The following is a 21,057-nucleotide window of genomic DNA, read 5'->3' on the forward strand; positions in this document are numbered from 1 at the left end:
CTTGTAGCTCTCTCCTCCAACATCACCGTTGAGTCAGAGAGCTGCTGTAGAAGACTGCAAGGGAGAGAGTGAGTTCAGACCAGCCATGCTCTCCGCTCCACTGGCCACCCCTCCTAGTAGCTCCACCCAGGAAAGATGCACCTCTGTTTGGCCTGACCTCTCTCGCTCTGTGCCTCACATGCAGGGCTGTACAGGGCTGTTTCTCAGACATGCACACAGAGTCTTTCGCAAGCGTTAAGTCGCCCATTAACGGCAGAACAAGCGGACCCCTCGAGCTGCTGCTTTGCAGAGCTGTCGTCTTCACACACACGCCCACGTGTCCACACACCAGCCCCCATACTCTCACGCTCACACTCACAACAAACATGCATGTACACACACAGAGACATGCTCACAAACAGATACACGTACACGGTACACACGTGACACACACACTCTTCCTGTCGCCTTCTTACACGCCCCCCCATCCAAACACACACACACACAGACAGAGGGACACAAACACACGTCTGCTCCCTCCGCACGCTCAGGTCTCTCTTTCTCTGTGTTAGACGAGGCGCCTGCCACCTGCCACATGCACACACACACACCGCCCCGTCTCCCCCCACCTCTATGAACAAGCACACACACATGAGACTGTCACAAACACATTGGTTTAAACACAGCTACCAAATGAGAAGTGATGTTTCCCAAACAGCCCTGAGGGAACGGAGGGAGAGAGAGAGGGAGGGAGGGAGGTTTGGGAGAAGAGAGAATAACGGGGGGCAGATGTGGAGTGATGGGACAGCTGAATGTTTTATGACCTAGGGAGTCAGGTGGCTGAGCGGTTAGGGAATCGGGCTAGTAATCCGAAAGTTGCCAGTTTGATTCCCGGTCATGCCAACTGACGTTGTGTCCTTGGGCAAGGCACTTCACTTCACTTTGCCTCGGGGGAATGTCCCTGTACTTACTGTAAGTCACTCTGGATAAGAGCGTCTGCTAAATGTAAATGAAAATGTATTGACCATAGCCTCTTAATCTTTAAACAGCAGCAGTTTGTTTTTAATTCCAGAAGTTTCTCCTATGAGAGTCAAGTAGTCTGTGATTTCAGACAGGGAGGCAGGGTGGATAGGAGTCTGACTGGTTGAGAAACGGATGTTGAGAGGCCAGAGGGAGACTCAAAGGCTGTGAGGCTGGAAATTATAGAAGCATTTAGGTTGAGACAGTGAATGATTAGGAGGTTAAAAACCCAGGTAGGAGGTTGTAAGACAGGGAGGTTGGGAGGCTGAGAATGTGATGTTGAGAGAGATGTTGAAAGGCTGGAATTGAATCCTGGAGGCTGGGATTTTTAGAGGCTGACAAATGTCAAGTTGAGAGGCTGGAGAGAGGCTGGAAGGGATAGTAGGCTAGATGTGTTATAAGGTTAGAAGGCTAAAAGGCTGGAAGGCATAGAGGCCTTAGGTAGATGGAATGTGTGTGCAGATTGTGTTTATTTACTGCAAAACTGCCTCCGTACCAGTCATTAGCTTCATACATCCATGACCTCCAGCACTGCAAGGTAACCTACAGATACAGGCTCCTGGCACAGATTACTGGCAGTCTGAAACAAAAAACATGAACTAGCTGGTAACAGTCTGCAGAAGCAGTCAAAGCCAGGCAGCTGGCAAGATATTGCTCTCAACTCTGTGTGTGTGTGTTTGTGTGCATGCGTGTGTGTGTGTGTGTGTGTGTGTGTGAGACTGCGTGCGTGCATGCAAGTATGTATGTGTGTGTGTGATGTTGAGAGTTGTAGTAGACACATCTCCAGCAGGTCTTTGAGAGAGGGTGCCCCAGGGTACTCACAATAAACAAAAACAACACAGAACTACTTTACTGCCTGAGCACTCAGCCGGCTGGTGTTTACCCTTGGCGGAGGGATACGCTGAGGAGCAGTGTACAGTGACTGATGTCTGTGCTACTTCACAGCAGTCTATATGTTAGAAGTTGTGGGGAATTTAGTGTTGTTGTTGTTGACCTTGTGGGTTTCTGTGTCTGCAGGCATGCCTCTGAGTTTGGACTGCAAGGCGTTCTTCGGTTACAGTGGAGATTCCAGGCCCATCATCTACTGGACCAAGGGGGAGAAGTTTGTGGAGGAGCTGGCTGGACATATTAAGGAGAGCCAAGTCAGGTAGACCACCAAGCAACCGTCTGCACCTCCACGTCCTGTCTCCTCTCCTCCACACCTCCATCTGCACCTCCTATCTCCTATCTCCTCTCCTCCACACCTCCGTCCGCTCTTCGTCAATACTTTCAGTCCCGTCATCTACTCCGCCTCCGTTCTCGCACCATCCATTCCTCCTCTCTCCTCTCCTCTCCTCTGCACCTCCCTACGGATCTACGTCCATGCTCTCCGTCTCTCCGCCTCCCACACCTGCGTCCTCCCACCATCCTCTCCCCTCAGCTTCAGGAGTGGCCTCAGGGTTAGGGTGAGACGGAGGGGAGAACAGGAAACTCCCTTCAACGGGGAACACGCTGACATGACCTAAGAAGCGGGAGGGAACTTCTAACACCGATGACAGGAGGGATGATTAGGAAAAATAAAGTCAAAGGGAGATGGAGAGACGGAGAGGGATGAGGTGGAAGGGGGCAAATCTTATTTTAGAGTCTTTAATAACCTTAGAACAAAGGTCTGGGGCGCTGCTCAACAGAGACAGAGACTTGTTCCGGCGTGTTCTGGCGCTCAGACAAAGCAGCCCAGGTCAGCCAGGAGATGCCTGCGAGGCTGACCTAGATAGTGCCGCTGCCTCGCCTGAGCTAATGCACACCCAGAGAAAGGGAGGGAGGGAGGGAGGGAGTGACAGAAGTGTAGAAATCAAAAGATATAGGTAAAGCTAAAGAGAAAGACAGAGGGTCAGTGTGTGTACGCGTGCGTATGTGCATTCTCTCTCTCTCCCTCTAACCTTCTCTGTCTCTTCTCTCCTCTCTCTCTCTTCTTCTCTCCTCTCTCTCTCCTGCCTCTATCGCTGTCTCTATCCCCACACAGGGTAGTGGGGGCCTGCTGTAGTGATACCCAGCCCCCTCTCCCCAGCTGTGACAGCTGTATCAGTGATACATCACGCTCAGCCCCCGCACTGCCCAAACCCATCAATCTGTTGCCGTGGCAATGGGGTGCTGTGTGTCCAACGCCCACCCCCTTCCCTTCCTCCCTGAGTCTGCCCAAGACAGGGATTGCCACTAATAGCCCACCCTGTGCCCCCCCCCTCCCCATCCCCTACCTAGCTTCGCTCCACTCCACACACCAGCCCCACCACAAGTCAATCCAGCCTTGACAGGCTCTCTCTCTCTCTCTCTCTCTCTCTCTCTCTTTCTCTCTCTCTCAGTACACACACAAACACACACACTCTCACACACATACACACAAACACTCTCACAAACATGCACACACACTCACTCACTCTCTCACTCTCTCACACACACACATTCACACACACGTGCCAGACAGGGATAAATGTGCCGGATAAACACACTCCATGTGATGTTCTCCTGGACTGCACTATCAGACCCCCAACACACATACAGTTCACACATACAGATACACACAAAAGAGTGTCTGTGTGTGCGTGTGTGTGTGAGTGTGTGTGAGTGTGAGCAGCAGCAAGACTGGAGGCAGTTTCTGTGTCCTTACGAGGATGACCTCCCTCACCACTGGCCTCTTGTTAGTTGCTTCATAAAACAAGGGACTAAAGTCCAGGGTGCACACACACACACACACACACATAGATCCCCTAAACACTGCCTGATCCTCACAGTAAGTCCTATACCCTGCCTGAGAAAACTCTCCGACTCTCTCTCAGCATCGGGTCAAGCAAGCCTCCCAAGCCCCCATTTAGTTGGACTTTTTGTTAAAGGGACAGTACACTCAAAATCAACACCTAAAATAAGATGAACACATTTATTTGAGTGGATTAAACTACTCACGTTATTTTCCGAAGGACGACTTGGTGACCCAGTGTTGATTTCTCTAACTAAACGTATATCTCTTGCTCCTCCCCCTCCTCCCCCTCTCCCTCCTCCTCCTGCAGGGTGTTGAAGGAGTACCTGGGGGAGAAGGAGGTGGAGCTGTCCCTAACGTTTGACGCGGTGGAGGAGGCGGACCTGGGGAACTACACGTGCCACGTGGAGAACCACATCGGGAAGCGGAGCGGCAGCGCCATTCTTCAGAAAAGGGGTGAGGGTCAAGAGGTCTTACGCAACCATAAATATCACTGCATTACCCCTACATCACTCTATATCACCTTATCTAACGCTGCATAACCCTACATCACTCTATATCATCTTATCTAACGCTGCATAACCCTACATCGCTCTATATCACCTTATCTAACGCTGCATAACCCTACATCACTCTATATCACCTTAGATAATGCTGCATAACCCTGCATAACCCTACATCACCCTATATCACCTTAGACAACGCTGCATAACCCTATATCACTCTATATCACCTTAGATCATGCTGCATAACCCTTTATAACCTTAGATAATGATGCCTAACCCTATATCACCCTACATAACCTAAGATAACGCTGCATAATCCTACAAAACCATAGACCATAAACCTTACATATGCGTACATAACCTTCTCACAACTTTTTCCTGTCTTTTGTCTTGCCAGCATAGGTGTTCACATACGTTTTGCACAGACATAATTGTGTCATAAATGTCATAAAACCAGACATAATTAAATACATAATGATACTGTATATGGATCAACTCACCGTAACCCTCTGATGCTGCTAACCACATAATTATCACTGCTCTACAAAGCCTTCATGAGGACCTATTTGAAGCTGCTGTAGTTGGTAAACTAGAGCATGTGACAGCCTGCTTAGAAATAACAGATTACTGGTAATGTACCCCTCAGGTCACACATGCTCATGCACACACACACATGCACACACACACATGCATAACCTGTCCCCTACCGTGGTGTGTCCCGCTGTGGTTTCTTTAATAGGACAGGTGATTACAGTATAAAGTAATGATGACCTTCCTACTCCTGTCACATACACACACACACACACATGCACACACACACACTCTACTCTTAATCTGTGTCCAGAACATAGTTTTCAGAGGCCTAGAAGGGAGAAGGGAATTATATTGCATTATTTGGGTCGGCACTCACACAGAAAACCTTTTTCCTCAATCAGGGCATCGCTGTAGCAGGGTCGTGTTTGTGTTTTCAGGAGTTGCTCCACGTCAGTACTTGATGTATTTTCCCTCAGAGCAAGACTTTGCTTTCACACTTTTCAACGACATGCCGACCAGTGCGTTACCATGTGAACAGGGCCTCGCACACGCATGAAGACACAACGCCCGTCGCGAAGGGGCACAAGCCCCTAGCCTCGTCCAATCAACAGCCGTTCGAGAGTATTTGTCTCCCGTTTGGCACCAAAACCTCATCCGTCGGCGTCGCTAGCCTTGCGCCGCGCTGACTCATAGTCTCTCCAAGCCTGCCCGCGGTACGCTGCGGCCTCAGTTTGGCAAACACAACAATTCATTCAGAAACCTCAGCCGACGCCCGCGGCGCCCTGGAAACTTCTCTAATGAGCGAGGAGGCATAATGTGATCCCATTAACGTCCAGTCAGAGGGCTGGCAGCGGAGTGTGTGATTCTGATAGCCGTCTGACCGGGGTCAGGATGGAGGGAGTAACCAAGAGATCAAAGTGCGGTCTCCTAAATTTGGGGTTTAGAGACAAAAAACGTCAGTTCCTCTGATAGACATGAATGGGTGTTTTTAAATAGTAGTGAAGGAAAGGAGAGGAGAGAGGGGGGACATGATGAGATGAGACCAAATTTTGTCCATGTTCTTGCTCATGTTCCTGGCTGCTCTCTGGTTGGTCAAGCCGTGAGGCGGCAGAGACCTCTACTGGCCAATCAGGACTGGACCAACCACCACCATGGATAGAACTGGAAACAAAACAAATAAAACACATAGAACACATGAACAAACACCTACAGTTGAACACACAGACCATACCGCATGAACACACACTAATTCTGGAGAAAAAAAAACACAGTAGAACACAGAACATACAAACACACAGAACACAGAAATCCCACGCATTGGAACAGCATTGGAACGTAAAACATGCAGACTACATGCTCTGCAGAGACTACTCAAGACGATTCCCCCCCCCCAGGTAGATTTATGTCACGGCTTCCTATAAATGTAGAGTCCATCCAGCAGCATAATATGATCAGAGACGGAATCATTCCAGCCTGCCTCTGGTGGAGGTGTGAGGATGGCCTCACAGCTGCTTGCATCACAGACCTGTGCTCCAGTGAGCACAGACTAGTACAGAGGCAAAGTGTGTGTTTGGTGTGTATATGGTCTCTGTACATGTGTGTGCATACGATTTGCAACGTGTGTGGGTGCGTGCGTGCGTGTGTGCATGCGTGTGTGTGAGTGTCTGTGTGTGTCTGTGTTTGTCTGTGTGTGTGTCTGTGTGTGCCTGAGACACTTCCTTGTGAGCAGACAGGGGAGATGGATGCAGCCAGCCTATCTGACTGAGTGACGCAGCACAGATTGATGAGCCATGTTAGCTGAATGGCAGCATGGCAAACATGAACGATTATAGCTGGCTTCCCAAAGCACACAAACACACACACCGATGCACACACACACACCTACACTTGATGAGACAGGGAAAGTGAGATTGAAACAAGACTGTGCTTATCTCTTTCTGATGAGGCGATGTGTCTCTATAAAGGTTATAGATCTACTGTATGGGAGTTCCATACTGATGTCAGCTCAGATGAAGTTTTATCTGTCATTCAGTTCTTTCACAGTGTATTGGGAAATAATCAAAATGACTCTCCTTCTCTTTCTCTCTCTCTCTCTCTCTCTCTCTCTCTCTCTCTCTCTCTCTCTCTCTCTCTCTCTCTCTCTCTCTTTCTCTCTCTCTCTCTAACTCCTTTCTCTCTCACCGATTCCCTCTCACCGATTCTCTCACCGATTCTCTCTTCTTCTCTAACTCCTGTCTCTCTCCCATTTCTCTCTTCTTCTCAAACTCCTCTCTCAATTCCATTCAGTATGCTTTTTTGGCATGAGTGTTCAGGTTAAACAATGTTGCCAAAGCAGTCCACAGTGAAGGTACAACACATGCAATTAGCATCACACATCAGAGAACATAAACCTCATCAATCAGAAAGCAATTATAACAATTCCAAGTTACATAATAATGTACAATTATAATAATGGATTATTTTTTACCAGGTTTTTGGCACGTTGAGATAATCAAATATTATTTGAAATATTGCCAAAACAAACAGACTGTACAGTATACATACATGCAAACATTCATGTACGTCTATACACACATACCCTACATACAAACATAGAAATACACACACTGTGAAGTAAATAGCAATTGCATGGTGTGAATAAAATTGAGAAATAGGTGATTACTCCAAAGTACAATACAGAAATGAAAATGAAAACAAATCCTGCATCAAAGTGATTACGTTTCTAATGTCCAGGGATACCTGACAGTTTGTTCTTCCCAATAAAGACTTGTTTTCAAACAATATCTCTGTGTCTCCAGATATGTACCGCCTGGAGCTGGCGGGGGGTCTTGGCGCTATCCTGCTGCTGCTCGGGGTCTTCACAGCCATCTACAAGTGCTACAGCGTTGAGATCATGCTCTGCTACAGGAGACACTTCGGCAGCGACGAGACGGAGGATGGTGAGACCCTGGTCCTTCCCAGAGACATGTCTCTTTCGGTGTCTCTCTGTCCCCCCTCTCTTGCTCTGTTCCTTTCTCTCTCTCTCTCTCTGTCCCCCCTCTCTTGCTCTGTTCCTTTCTCTCTCTCTCTGTCCCCCCTCTCTTGCTCTTTTCCTTTTTCTCTCTCTGTCCCCCCTCTCTTCCTCTGTTCCTTTCTGTTTCACTCTCGCCTTCTCTCTTTTTCTCTCTCTAAGTAAAGGAAAAAATGTCTGTTGTGGTCAAACTGTTGGTTAGCTGGCAGTTTTGACTGCACAATAAAGCAGTATATAAAGCAATATCTTTAAAGTCTCTCTCTCTCTCTTTTTCTTTCTCTGATTCTCTCATTCTCTCTCACCCTCTCTCTCTTTCTTTCTGTGCCAGTCTCTCTGTTTCTCTCTCTGTCTCTTTGTTTTTTCTCTCAGTTTTGTCTCACCAGTCTCCTGTTCCCTCCACCTCTCTCCACCAGATAACAAGGAGTACGATGCGTACCTGTCCTACACCAGGGTGGACCTGGACTCTCTGGGACGTCCCTCCAGCGAGGAGGAGCAGTTTGCCCTGGAGGTCCTGCCTGACGTCCTGGAGAAGCACTACGGATACAAGCTCTTCATCCCAGACCGAGACCTCATCCCCAGCAGCAGTAAGGACGATGGACACGCACACACACTGATGTCACGTACACGCACACACACACACACACACACACTGATGTCACGTACACACACACACTGATGTCACGCACGCAGACTGATGTCTATGAGAGGCCGTATAGGCCATAATTCATACTTGGTCTCACATACACGCCATGACCTCACATATATACCATCATACTCTCACATATATACCATTATACTCTCACATATATACCATCATACTCTCACATATATACCATTATACTCTCACATATGTACCATTATACTCTCACATATATACCATTATACTCTCACATATATACCATTATACTCTTGCACATAAACTACTTGGTCTCACATACAACACCATAACCTCACATATATACCATTATACTCTCACATATATACCATTATACTCTCACATATATACCATTATACTCTTGCACATAAACTACTTGGTCTCACATACAACACCATAACCTCACATATATACCATTATACTCTCACATATATACCATTATACTCTCACATATGTACCATTATACTCTCACATATATACCATTATACTCTCACATATATACCATTATACTCTTGCACATAAACTACTTGGTCTCACATATACACCATTATACTCTCACATATATACCATTATACTCTCACATATACACCATTATACTCTTGCACTTAAACTGGCATACTCTCTTACACACACACAAATACCCTCTTATATGCACCATCATACTAAAGTATGACAATATATGTAAGAGACAAATAGTATGTGTGAAACAGAATGTTAGTATATGTACGAGAATAACAGGATGTGTAAGAGAGAATTCTTGTCTATGTAAGAGAGAATACTTGTCTATGTAAGAGAGAATACTTGTCTATGTGAGAGAGAATACTTTTCTATGTGAGAGAGAATACTTGTCTATGTGAGAGAGTTTGATTGAAACGGAAGGCAGTTTGATTGAAAAGGAAGTAGTACTGAATTCTCAGTTCCTGATTGGCTTACACATGAAGAAGGATTTGGGGTAGATGTAGCTAACGCCCACCTTCCCTATCAAGACGAGACTGACTGACATGACAAGATGGATTCATTAATAACATTTTGCATACTCCAAATCCTGCGGCGTCATTGTCAGAAATGTTGTATCAAAGACGACAGCCATACACGGGGGCTGTTTCTAACGCTAACGTTGACAATGAAATGCGCCGGCTCTTCAGACCTGGATCAGGTGCATCAAGGAGCGGCAGCAGCCCTCTGTCAGGAGCTAGTCTTAATGCCAGCCAAGTGATGGCGCAATCCCAATATCAAACTCCACAGTATTTCGGTTAAGACTAACTCCTGACAGAGTGCTGCTGCCGCTCCGTGATGCACCTGATCCAGGTCTGAAGAGCCGGCGCATTTCATCGTTAGCGTTAGAAATAGCCACTGTGGATGGCTGTCGTCTTTGATTCCAACATTTCTGACAACGATTCAAGCAAATCCACTAAAAAACTCAAATGTAGAATTCCATAGTTGTTTAGGAAGCTATACCGACCCCCACTACTTGAGTCAAAAGTCCTAGATCAGTTTTTCAATTGATGAAACAAACTATCATTTAAATTAAAGCCAATGCCTGTGTGAATACCGTCCCGTGGCACTGGGGTTTTAACCGTTGACGTCTTTAATTAGCCGAGTGGTCTTTACACCCTTGGCTACTAACCTAAACTTCAATGCCACAACCTGAATTTGATGTAAATCTGTTCACAACATTTTCCAGTTGGGACTTTTAAGATCCTATTTGAGTGTAGGCCCCTATGCCCGATGAGTGCCCGCACCCATTCACTGCAACGAAATAGCTTCATGGATCCGACTCGGAATCTGAGCTGAGACGCCTTGACAAAAAATGTGTTTGGCGTGTGGTGCGTTTTGGAATTGTTATTGTGATGTGTTCCCATCGTATTTAAGATGAAATAGTTTACAAAGAAGAGGTTTGTTAATGTGACTGTATACATATCTCACTCATACTGGCTAATCAGTTAACACGTTAAAGTAGCTTAGTCTACATCCAAAGTCGCTGTCGTGAAACTAGCCTCATTTTCACAAAAAGCTTTGGGGTAAAATTAAAAACCTTTAAAAACGTCTACATTTATCCAATATTATTGTGCACAAGTATTTTAGTATAGTTAATATGTAATTTAATTCCATAATGTCTCCAGGAATAACTGTAAAAACGTATTTCAGGAACGGGTCTGTCCTCCCTACATTAACGCCGCAGCACTTGGAGTATTCAAAATGTTATTAATAAGTCCAATGGCTTCATTAAGCCGCCCACTCTCTGCCATCTTGCCATGTCACTCAGTCTCGTCTTGATAGGGAAGGTGGGCATTAGCTACATCTACCCCAAATCCTTCTTCTTCATGTGTAAGCCAATCAGGAACTGAGAATTCAGTTCTACTTCCTTTTCAATCAAACTGCCTTCCGTTTCAATCAAACTCTCTCACATAGACAAGTATTCTCTCTCATATAGACAAGTATTCTCTCTCACATAGACAAGTATACTCTCTCACATAGACAAGTATTTTCCCTCACATAGACAAGTATTCTCTCTCACATAGACAAGTATTCTCTCTCACATAGACAAGTATTCTCTCTCACATAGACAAGTATTCTCTCTCACATAGATAAGTATTCTCTCTCACATAGACAAGTATTCTCTCTTACACATCCTGTTATTCTCTTACATATAGTAACATTCTGTTTCACACATACTATTTGTCTCTGACATATATTGTCATACTTTAGTATGATGGTGCATATAAGACGGTATTTCTGTGTGTGTAAGAGAGTATGCCAGTTTATGTGCAAGAGTATAATGGTGTATATGTGAGAGTATAATAGTGTATATGTGAGAGTATAATGGTGTATATGTGAGAGTATAATAGTGTATATGTGAGAGTATGATAGTGTATATGTGAGAGTATAATGGTGTATATGTGAGAGTATAATGGTATATATGTGAGAGTATAATGGTATATATGTGAGAGTATAATGGTATATATGTGAGAGTATAATGGTGTATATGTGAGAGTATAATGGTATATATGTGAGGTAATGGCGTGTATGTGAGATCAAGTATGAATTAAGGCCTATACGGCCTCTCATAGATGTCACGTAGACAAACACATACACTGATGTTACATGCACACACACACACACACATGCACACACATATACATTTACATTACATTTAGTCATTTAGCAGACGCTCTTATCCAGAGTGACTTACAGTAAGTACAGGGACATTCTCCCCAAGGCAAGTAGGGTGAAGTGCCTTGCCCAAGGACACAACGTCCTTTGGCCTGGCCGGGAATCAAACCAGCAACCTTCGGATTATTAGCCCAATTCCCTAACCGCTCAGCCACCTAACTCCCATATACACACGCACGCACAAAGCACACAAACTCCACAGACACTCACGTCCTCACTCACGTCCTCACACAAGTCCTCACACACGTCCTCACACACGTCCTCACTCACATCCTCACACACGTCCTCACTCACGTCCTCACTCACGTCCTCACTCACATCCTCACACACGTCCTCACTCACGTCCTCACTCACGTCCTCACTCACGTCCTCACTCACATCCTAACACACGTCCTCACTCACGTCCTCACACACGTCCTCACTCACGTCCTCACACACGTTCTCATACACGTCCTCACACACGTCCTCACTCACGTCCTCAAACACGTCCTCACTCACGTCCTCACTCACGTTCTTACTCACGTCCTCACACACCCCATGTCTGTACGTCTCCCTTGTGGGAGAACCATCCCCCTGTTATCCAGAATTTATCCAATTTATCCAGGAATCAGGGATGCCGCTTGTCTGCTCACCTGTGTTCCTGTCTTCACGGACAGAACAAGAGTGGGGTGAATGTGTACTGTTCAGTATATCAGTCAGCCCCCCCCCTTCCAAATACACACACACCCTGTATAAAAGCCTGCTGTGAGGTCTCATCATGTGCTGCACTTCTTTACTAAATGTAGGTACACACACATACACACACATACACCGAGGAGCACATACACTCAGAACACACGTGCCCGTGACCCAGCGTATTTTGCATAAAAATCTTAATTATTCCTTCTACTTGCCCTCAAACTACCCTGCTAATGTCTGCTCCTTGCATAATTTAGCAGACGTTGCTTCTAAAATACCTTCCCAACTCTTAGGGCTGGTCCACCCTGGCTCTCATGAATACACCACTGTGTGTGTGTATGTGGGTGTGTGTGTGTAGAGGAGAGGGGTGGAAAGGAGGGGAGGGAATGGAAGGGGAGAGGAGAGGGAATGGAATGGAAGGGGAGAGGAGAGGGAATGGAATGGAAGGGGAGAGGAGACGAAAGAAGGGGCGAGGAAAGGAGAGGGGAGGGGAGGAGAGGAGGGTTCCTGATCATTAACTGAACCAGATCAATCAAACGCGACCCAGAAACAACATTACTTTAAACAGTCCATTGGTTTACTATTGTGCATAAAGACAGAGAGACAGAGGGAGAGAAGTGGGAGAGGGAGGGAGGGAGGGAAAAGGCAAGGGAGAAAGTCAAACAGGTTCACTGGCACTTACCTGTATTAATTGATTTACATAATCATCGGCATATGAAAATAGCAAGACTGAAAAAGGAAAATACCAAGAAAAAAAGACTCTCCCTTGTTTCTCCTCTCTTGTTCCCTCCCTCCCTCCCTCAATCGCATCTGTACTCACTGTACTATTTATGCACCGTAAATTGACCATGAAATTGCAATGTGTTGTTGTTGCACCGATGTCGTTAATTTAGTTAGGAACCGGACTGAGATGAGGGCAAGCAGCACAGGCGCCAAACACACACACTCACACACTCACTCACATACACGGCCACATCTTCTCACGCAACAGCGAAAAGCAAGGCTCATATATCTGGGGCCGATGTCTCTGCAAACAAATTGTCCGCATGTTTATTAAACGTGTGTGCACGTGTGCGACAGCGTGAGTGGCTCGGCGGTTATTCATGTCTTATTGACTCAGCATGGTGAGTCTGGTGTGTTGGTGGGGCTCCATGGTCAGACTTGGCTTCTGGTCCTCCATGCATCTGCTCAGGGAGAACCTCCACTGTCCGGATCTGCTCCTGTGAGTCCCTAAGTGCCCGCAAGAGCAGAAGCATCATTTGTATGCTTATTCGCTGTTGGGTGCTTGGCTGGAGCTGAATGAGACTTGCTCAATGTGTTTGTTTGTACGTGTGTGTGTGTGTGTGTGTGTGTGCCAGATGATCTCCCAGCATCTTCTCCTCCAGAGCATCCCCAGGGTGCCTCTCAGTCAGAAACACACTTTGTTAAACACACACGCTTTATTAAACACACACACACATCTGTGTGTGCTGAGCAGTGGTGAGATCATTAAGAGAATGTGTAGTGTACAGGCCATTTAAGGTCAAGCTCTTCTACTAAAGATCTCTCTATTTGCTGTTTGTAAATCTACATGATTATGCATGCACGTTTGGGAGTTTGTGCTCAAACGCCTGCATGCGTGCCTGTGTGTATGTGTGTGTGTGTATGTGTGTGTATTTATTTGACTGGGTAACTGCCGCATGATGAAATGTTCTAATCTAATATGATGGAACTCTAAGCCTTTGCCCTGGCCTGATTCTGAGGCCTGAGGAGAGGAGTAGGAGAGGGAGAGGAAAGAAGGAGGAGGAAAGGAGGAGGAAGAAGGGGAACAGGAAGGAGGGGGAGAGAAGGGGGAGAAGAGTCAGAGGAATAGAGAGGGGGAAACTGTAAGGAGGAGGAAGAGAGGGGGAACAGGATGGAAGAGGAGGTATGGCTGGATAAGTCTTAAGGACAGATATCTGAAAAGGTGATAGTTCAGTGGCGAGGGAGGGAAGCCAATGGGAACAGTTTTTGAAGATGTGTGTTTTCCAGTAAGGAGGGAGGTGGGGGGGTAAGGTGTTCAGGCCATTGAGTGTCATGGAGCTAGTGTGTGTGTGTGTGCCTGTGTGTGTGTGTGTGTGTGTGTGTGTGTATGCTTGTTTGTGTGTATGCTTGTTTGTGTGTCCTTGTTCACGCTTGTGTGGACCTGTGTGTGTTTGTGTGTGGGCCTGTGTGTGTGTGTGTGTCTTTTGCGTAGGAGGTGTGATGTGTTACGTCACTGCAGGTGTGAAAGATAGTGCCCCCTCAGGAGACAACAGGACACTACGGACAATCAGCCAGCCAGCCACTGGAATGTGTCACCTAGCAAGAGCTAATGTGCCACTTACCTCTCCCAGCACCTACACCACTTTTTCACAAACTCATATTCACACTTACACACTCTCTTTCAAACAAACCCACACACACACACACATAAACCCACACACATACACTTTCCTGCTTTCTCATGACACCTTTCCTTTTTCCCTCTCTCTCTCTCTCTCTCTCTCTCTCTCTCTCTCTCTCTCTCTCTCTCTCTCTCTCTCTCTCTCTCTCTCTCTCTCTCCCTCACTCGCTCTTTCTTTCTTTCTTTCACACACACACACACACACACACTGTATGAGTCACTGGTCAGACCAGAGCTGACCTAAGTTGCTGCTCTGCAGTCATTCTGGACTGTGAAGCCAGCAGTGTACAGCCTGCTCAATTAGACTCGTGACTGTTAGCATGTTCAGTCAGAACATAAGTGTGTGACTGGTGAGTAACGACACTATACAAGCAACAGGGATCCAGAATTCCATGTCTGACATGACTCTCTCTGTCTCATTTCTTTCCCCCCCCCCCTTCCCTCCAGTCTACATAGAGGACCTGGCTCGCAGCGTGGAGCAGAGTCGCCGCCTCATCCTGGTCCTCACCCCCGAGTTTGTGGCCAAGAGGGGCTGGAGCATCTTCCAGCTGGAGACGCGCCTCCACAGCATGCTGGTGACCGGGGAGATCAAGGTGATCATGATCGAGTGCGCCGACCTGCGCAGCGTCATCAACTACCAGGAGGTGGAGGCCCTCAAGCACACCATCAAGGTGCTGTCCATCATCAAGTGGCGCGGGCCGCGCAGCAGCGAGCTGCAGTCCACCTTCTGGAAGCAGGTTCTGTGTGAGATGCCGGTGAGGAGGAAGGAGGTGCTGTCTCGCCGGCAGGTTCTGGACTCCGGGGAGCAGGGCCTATTCGGGGACCTGCAGACCGTGTCCACCATCGCCATGACGGCCACCTCGGCCTCCCTGGCGCCCGCCCACCACGCCGAGATCCCCGACTTCAACCAGACGTCGGCCGCCCACCCCCAGATGAGACACTTCTGCCGCAGCTACGAGTTTGAGATGCCGCCGCCGTCCTCGCCGCTGCGCATGGCCACGCTGGGCGGACGCCACGTCTACTGCAACATCCCCATGGCGCTGCTAAACGGACAGGTGGGCCAGAGCAGCTCGCTGGGCCGGAAGCAGGAGATCCACCTCAACAGCACCTTCGTACCTCTCACCAGCCGTGAACTCAGCAGCGATATCTGGTAGACCGCCCCGGAGGACTAGGGGTCCGGTAGAGACTGGGCTTTCCTGGTCCATACTGGTACCGTACTAGTCTAGCACTAGTATGTACTGGTACTGTACACTACCAGAACAACCCTGGTAGTGGTCCAACCTGATAAACTAGTATACACTCAACAGTTGACCTGGTGAACTAGTATACACTCACGAGTTGACATGGTGAACTAGTATACAGTCAAGAGTTGACCTGGTATACTAGTATACAGTCAAGAGTTGACCTGGTATACTAATATACAGTCAGCAGTTGACCTTGTTATATTGTATACACTCAGCAGGTGTCTTCTAACCTTGTGGACACAAGCAAGGACACAACCGTGGATTCGCCTACTGGACGTTTTTATATCTGCATGAGACTCATCAAGACAAAAGACAAACACTTATTAGACCAGACTTTCACAATAAAACACTGACCCAATCAGACTTCTCTACTAAAAAATTATTGGAACTGAACTAAAATAAAAGACACAATCATCTCCTTAGAGCTAAATAATACATATTGATTTGTTTTCGTTCGCTGTTTTATTATGTTTAGCCATAAAATCTACAAAGGGAAAAAATGGAGTTGCTCCAAAAAAACAATGTTTTGTTACTTGAAGAGTTCTCCCTTGTGGAGATGTGTTACAACAATAATATCTGACTAAGGCCCAACAGCTTAAAGTCATGGTAACTATGTACAGTTTTCATATATTATATAGACATTCATTCATTCATAATGATGATTCATTCATAATGATGATTCATTCACAATGATGATTCAATCATAATTATGATTCATTTCATAATAAGGATTCTGTTTTTGGGGTGTTTGGGAGTTTATGGGGTAAGCCACATGGAGAGATTCTGACCTGAGGTGTGGTTGGGGGGTGGAGGGGGTAACATTGTCTGGTTGGATCACAGCACAACTATGTATGGAAGAACTGGTGGAACATTCTCTGTGAGCTTTAATGATGTTACCGTATATTTAAGCAAATAAGATAACGTTTGAATTTACACAAAGGTATTGTCTTTGTTTCAGGCCAGTTAGATATAAATATTTGAAATGTTTTATACAATAATAATGATATTTGTTTGAGTTGTAATTCTGTGACTCTAGTTGCTGTCTCCTGATTTCTGCTTGTTATTACTTTAGTTTATATTAAAATCAATGTAGGTTATTGAAATCAATAATTTTTCAACTTCTCCGCCATCTCCCCTGCTTCCTACACACCCGACATCCTCTGTCTCTCACCAATATCTGCTTTTCCTGAACATTTTTCTGTATGTTTAAGCGTGTGTGTGCGTGTGAAAACAACTAGCTGCTGAAGGCTTTGAGGAACTCTGTAGGCTATGCTACAGAAACAGATGATGGAAGTGAGAATACTAAATACACAAAGATTCACAACGGAGGGGTGGAGGACGAGATGAGAGGAGAAGAAAGGATGAGAGTGAAATGGGGTCAGAAGTGGCACTCACTCACTTTCTTCATTTCTCTGCCAGATGAGAAATAGAATCAAATTGGTGTAGAATCATCTCATCATAACCTTTCATTTGTCCTTCTGCTACTTTTTCGAAATTATAATTTTCCATCAGTCTGTTACAGAGTGCAACCTCTGGCAGGTTGGCCGGCTGGCTAGTTAGTTAGCTGTCTGGCTGTCCAACTGTAGTTAGCTGACTGGTTGGCCAGCTGGCTAGCTAGTTAGCTGGCCTCTAGCTGCCCTCTAGCTGGTTAGTCACCTTGTATCCTGACTCTTCAGCTGTTTGGCTGGCTAGTTGGTTAGTCTTTTGCTAGTTAGTCGCTTAGTACAGCCTACTGACTTTGGCTGGCTGGCTAGCTAACTATTTAGCTGTCTGTCTGTCTGGCATCTAGCTGTTGTATACTGACTCTTTGGCTGGCTAGCTGGCTGGTGTTAATAAAGACTTACAGTAACAGCCAGCAGATGCACCAGGAAAATAACCACTATGCTTATGTACACGTGCTCTGAACCGGACCTTGTCCCATCATCAGGTCATCACCATGACGACGGCAGAAGGTCAGAGTCACACAGACAAAAAATCTAAAAAAGAAAAAGAAAAAAACTTTCCGTATGAGCGTGTCAATGTCTTTCTCAGCCCCCACCCTGTACCGCTCCTACCCCCACCCCGTACCGCTCCTACCCCCACCCCGTACCGCTCCTACCACCACCCCGTACCGCTCCTACCCCCACCCCGTACCGCTCCTACCCCCACCCTGTACCGCTCCTAGATGGCTCATCAGGCCTGCTGCTCCCTTTGTCTGCAGACACCAGCACACTGTCCATATGCTTTTGTTTTTTTGTTTTGTTGATATGAAAACCCTGTGAATGGTTTTATGGGACCCTTGGAATGGCTGTATATTAAATCATGTTGAAATCACATGCCTTGTTTACCGTTTGATTTATTCTGGGAGGATTTCATATTCCTGGTTAGATTTGTATGGAAACAATAATATCTGTCACAGTGCCTCCTCTTTCTGTGGTTCCCTCTCTCTTTCTCCATAAATCTCTTTTTCTCTCCTTACCATCTCTCTTTCTCCCTTCATCTCTCTTTCTGTCTTTCCCTTTCTCTGTCTACCATCTCTCTTTTTCCCTACATCTCTCTTCCTCTCTCACCCTCTTTCTCTCCCATCCTCTTTTTCTCTCCCTCCCATCTCTCTCCTTCTCACATTCAATAGTGCCACCTTGTGGTGGGCATAGATCCATGTAGGAAATTAAGAACAACTATTACTACCGTGTGTGTGTGTGAGTGCGTGTAAAGATGAATGTCTTAGTGTGTGTAAAAGTTTATGTATGAGTTTACAAACTAAAATAGATCGCAACCCATGATCACACACTGAGGTTGTTATTGTTCTCTGCGAGCTGTTCCAATGATATGTGTGTATGTGTTTGCATGTGTGTGAGTGTGTATGTGTGTGAGTGTATGTGTTTGCATGTGTGTGAGTGTGTATTTGTTTGCATGTGTGTGTATACAATGTGGATGTGCATGTGTCCAAAACACTGTTACATGGACCAAATCCAGATAACCTGTCAATACTGATCTAGTACACTGGGATTATACATGCAGACCTTACATAGAGGAAGGACGTCATTTTGAAGGGTTGTGAGGGAGTTATGTTTAGTAACATTTTAATCTTCATGTTAGTAGTCAGAGTAGTATCATCAGGTTCTCCAGTGTACAGTGTCTCAGCCAATCCAGCATTCCTCAATCCCAAGGGGGGGGGTGGGGGGAATATATCTATAGGAGTGAGTCAGGTGGCTGAGCGGTTAAGGAATCGGGCTAGTAATCAGAAGGTTGCTGGTTCGATCCCCGGCTCTGCCAAATGACGTTGTGTCCTTGGGCAAGGCACTTCACCCTACTTGCCTCGGGGGAATGTCCCTGTACTTACTGTAAGTCGCTCTGGATAAGAGCGTCTGCTAAATGACTAAATATAAATATATATATATCCCCTGACCTGCCCTTCAGGTCTGAAGATCAGTCTACCTGTCAACTCATTACCAAGTCATGTAAGGACATTCTGGTGGAGAAAGCTTGTGTTGTGTTTGCTCCCTCAGCCTCCTCCTCTCCTTCCTCCTCCTTGTTCTCCTCTACTTCTCCTACTTCCTGTCCTCCATTCCTCCACCTCCCCTCCTTCTAACCTTCTCCATGCTCTGTCTTATTCTTCAGCCTTTTCGTCCTCCTTCTCTTTTCCTTCTCATTCCTGTCGTCCTCCGAGCCCTCCTTCTAGTCCTGCTTCTCCAGGTTCTGCGCTGCAGCAGTGGCATATGTTGGCTGTTAGCATGACGATAGTAACTGGCACGAGGTGAACTCCATTTGGCAGAGTTTCAACAAACGTCTGACACCCACACACACGAAATCCCGCTAACTTATGCGCGTACACAAACACACACTTACTTCTCTCCACACCCACACACACTCTCCTCAGGAGGCTGACTGCCAGGGCATGAGAATCACCCAGTCTGCCTGCAACCCAGATGAATGGACCAAGTGTGTTTTTATTTTCATAGGAATGCATTGTTGTGTGTATGTGTGTGCCTTCGGGAGGCAGTGGGGGGGATTGGATGAGAATACTGAAAGTCAACCCTCTCCCACTACACAGGAATCCCTGGGTGTTTACTATCCATGGTTAACTCTCTCCACACGCACACATACAATGTTATTTTTTGTTTGATATATATACACACAAGCATAAAACCAACTATTTTATTCCGTGATTCAGCTCTACTGAAGAATTTGGTTCTACGTTGATGATGACTATAGTGTAAATGATGTGTGAGTGTGTGAGAGCGAGAGTTTGTGTGTGTGTGTGTGTGAGTGTGTGTGTGTCTTGCAGGAGAATAGCTTCTCTGTGGCCTTAGACAGAGGTCCTGTTCACAAAGGTCAGCTGCCTGGGGCACAGGCTCCTCCTGCCAGCACACACACACACACACATACACATCATCATCCACATGTGAGTGGCTCACTCAGGCCAGAAAAGTCCTTTTGAAGAGTCAAGAAAGCCATGCACAGTGCAGATAAAACACAGATGGGAAGGAAATGTACAATATTGGTTCATAATGTGTCAAATTTAGGCAAACCAATTTGTGTCAGTGTGAAAAATTCAAATCCATCAAACATGAAAAGTGACAAAACACTTAAACAAAAACTTGTCCACGGTAGTCTTCTTTAGCCGAGCGAAGACTATCAGTGCCTGCCTACTTGTGGAGATGTCCGTGTTGTGGGTTTTGGAAAATCTGGCACTTACACTAAAACTGAACTTGACATAGATTGACCGCTTAATCAAAAACACACAGGAAACGAATAAACATGTACCGTTCGAGTTATACGAATTGTCATGAATAGCGGAGAAAGTTAACTCAAAAACTAACTTATTTGGTTTACTTTTCTTGGGGAGAGCAGAAAAGGGGGGCGAGGTTTCCTCTGCATTTTCCGGGGTTTCGCTGGATGAGAAGTTTCCTGTGTCGCTCGTGGAGAGTCGTAAGCAGATACAGTATGGCCTGACACGGAGAAAAAACGTTACTTTGTGGAAATTTGTCTTTTACTTGTCAACTTTCTGAAGTGCAGTTGGGTCACCGCCGGACCAAGTTTTAGAAATGGCGAGAGACGGCACAACGCGAAGTTTGGACAATATTGACCTCGCTTCTTTGAGGGTGAGTAAAGATGTTCTTGCCTAATTAATTGAAATACA

General features: G+C 46.2%; 2 protein-coding genes across 2 annotated transcripts in view; both read left to right on the forward strand.

Annotated features, from left to right (window-relative positions):
* Positions 1 to 2,018: 2,018 nt before the first annotated feature.
* Positions 2,019 to 15,845, forward strand: il1rapl2 (interleukin 1 receptor accessory protein-like 2). The gene is made up of 5 exons (XM_067248061.1): positions 2,019 to 2,146; positions 4,041 to 4,192; positions 7,569 to 7,709; positions 8,194 to 8,400; positions 15,139 to 15,845. Exons 1-5 carry the CDS (start codon positions 2,019 to 2,021, stop codon positions 15,843 to 15,845), a joined length of 1,335 nt encoding a protein of 444 aa, XP_067104162.1.
* Positions 15,846 to 20,844: 4,999 nt separating this feature from the next.
* Positions 20,845 to 21,057, forward strand: part of si:zfos-2326c3.2 (mitogen-activated protein kinase kinase kinase kinase 4) — a 38,268-nt gene continuing 38,055 nt past the window's right edge. The window contains exon 1 of the mRNA XM_067247137.1: positions 20,845 to 21,019. Within this exon, the coding sequence (XP_067103238.1) occupies positions 20,963 to 21,019 (57 nt within the window). The 5' untranslated portion in view covers positions 20,845 to 20,962. The remainder of the gene's footprint in view (positions 21,020 to 21,057) is intronic.

This window comes from Osmerus mordax, chromosome 12, assembly GCF_038355195.1.
Source record: "Osmerus mordax isolate fOsmMor3 chromosome 12, fOsmMor3.pri, whole genome shotgun sequence".
Lineage (NCBI taxonomy): Eukaryota > Metazoa > Chordata > Actinopteri > Osmeriformes > Osmeridae > Osmerus > Osmerus mordax.

Bases quoted from the DNA above. Each gene is read 5' to 3' on its own strand.
- il1rapl2 (XM_067248061.1), top strand. From the start codon at position 2,019: ATGCCTCTGAGTTTGGACTGCAAGGCGTTCTTCGGTTACAGTGGAGAT. The intron at 4,193-7,568 runs GTCAAGAGGTCT...CTGTGTCTCCAG, and splicing joins TCTTCAGAAAAGGGGTGAGG to ATATGTACCGCCTGGAGCTG. The intron at 7,710-8,193 runs GTGAGACCCTGG...TCTCTCCACCAG, and splicing joins CAGCGACGAGACGGAGGATG to ATAACAAGGAGTACGATGCG.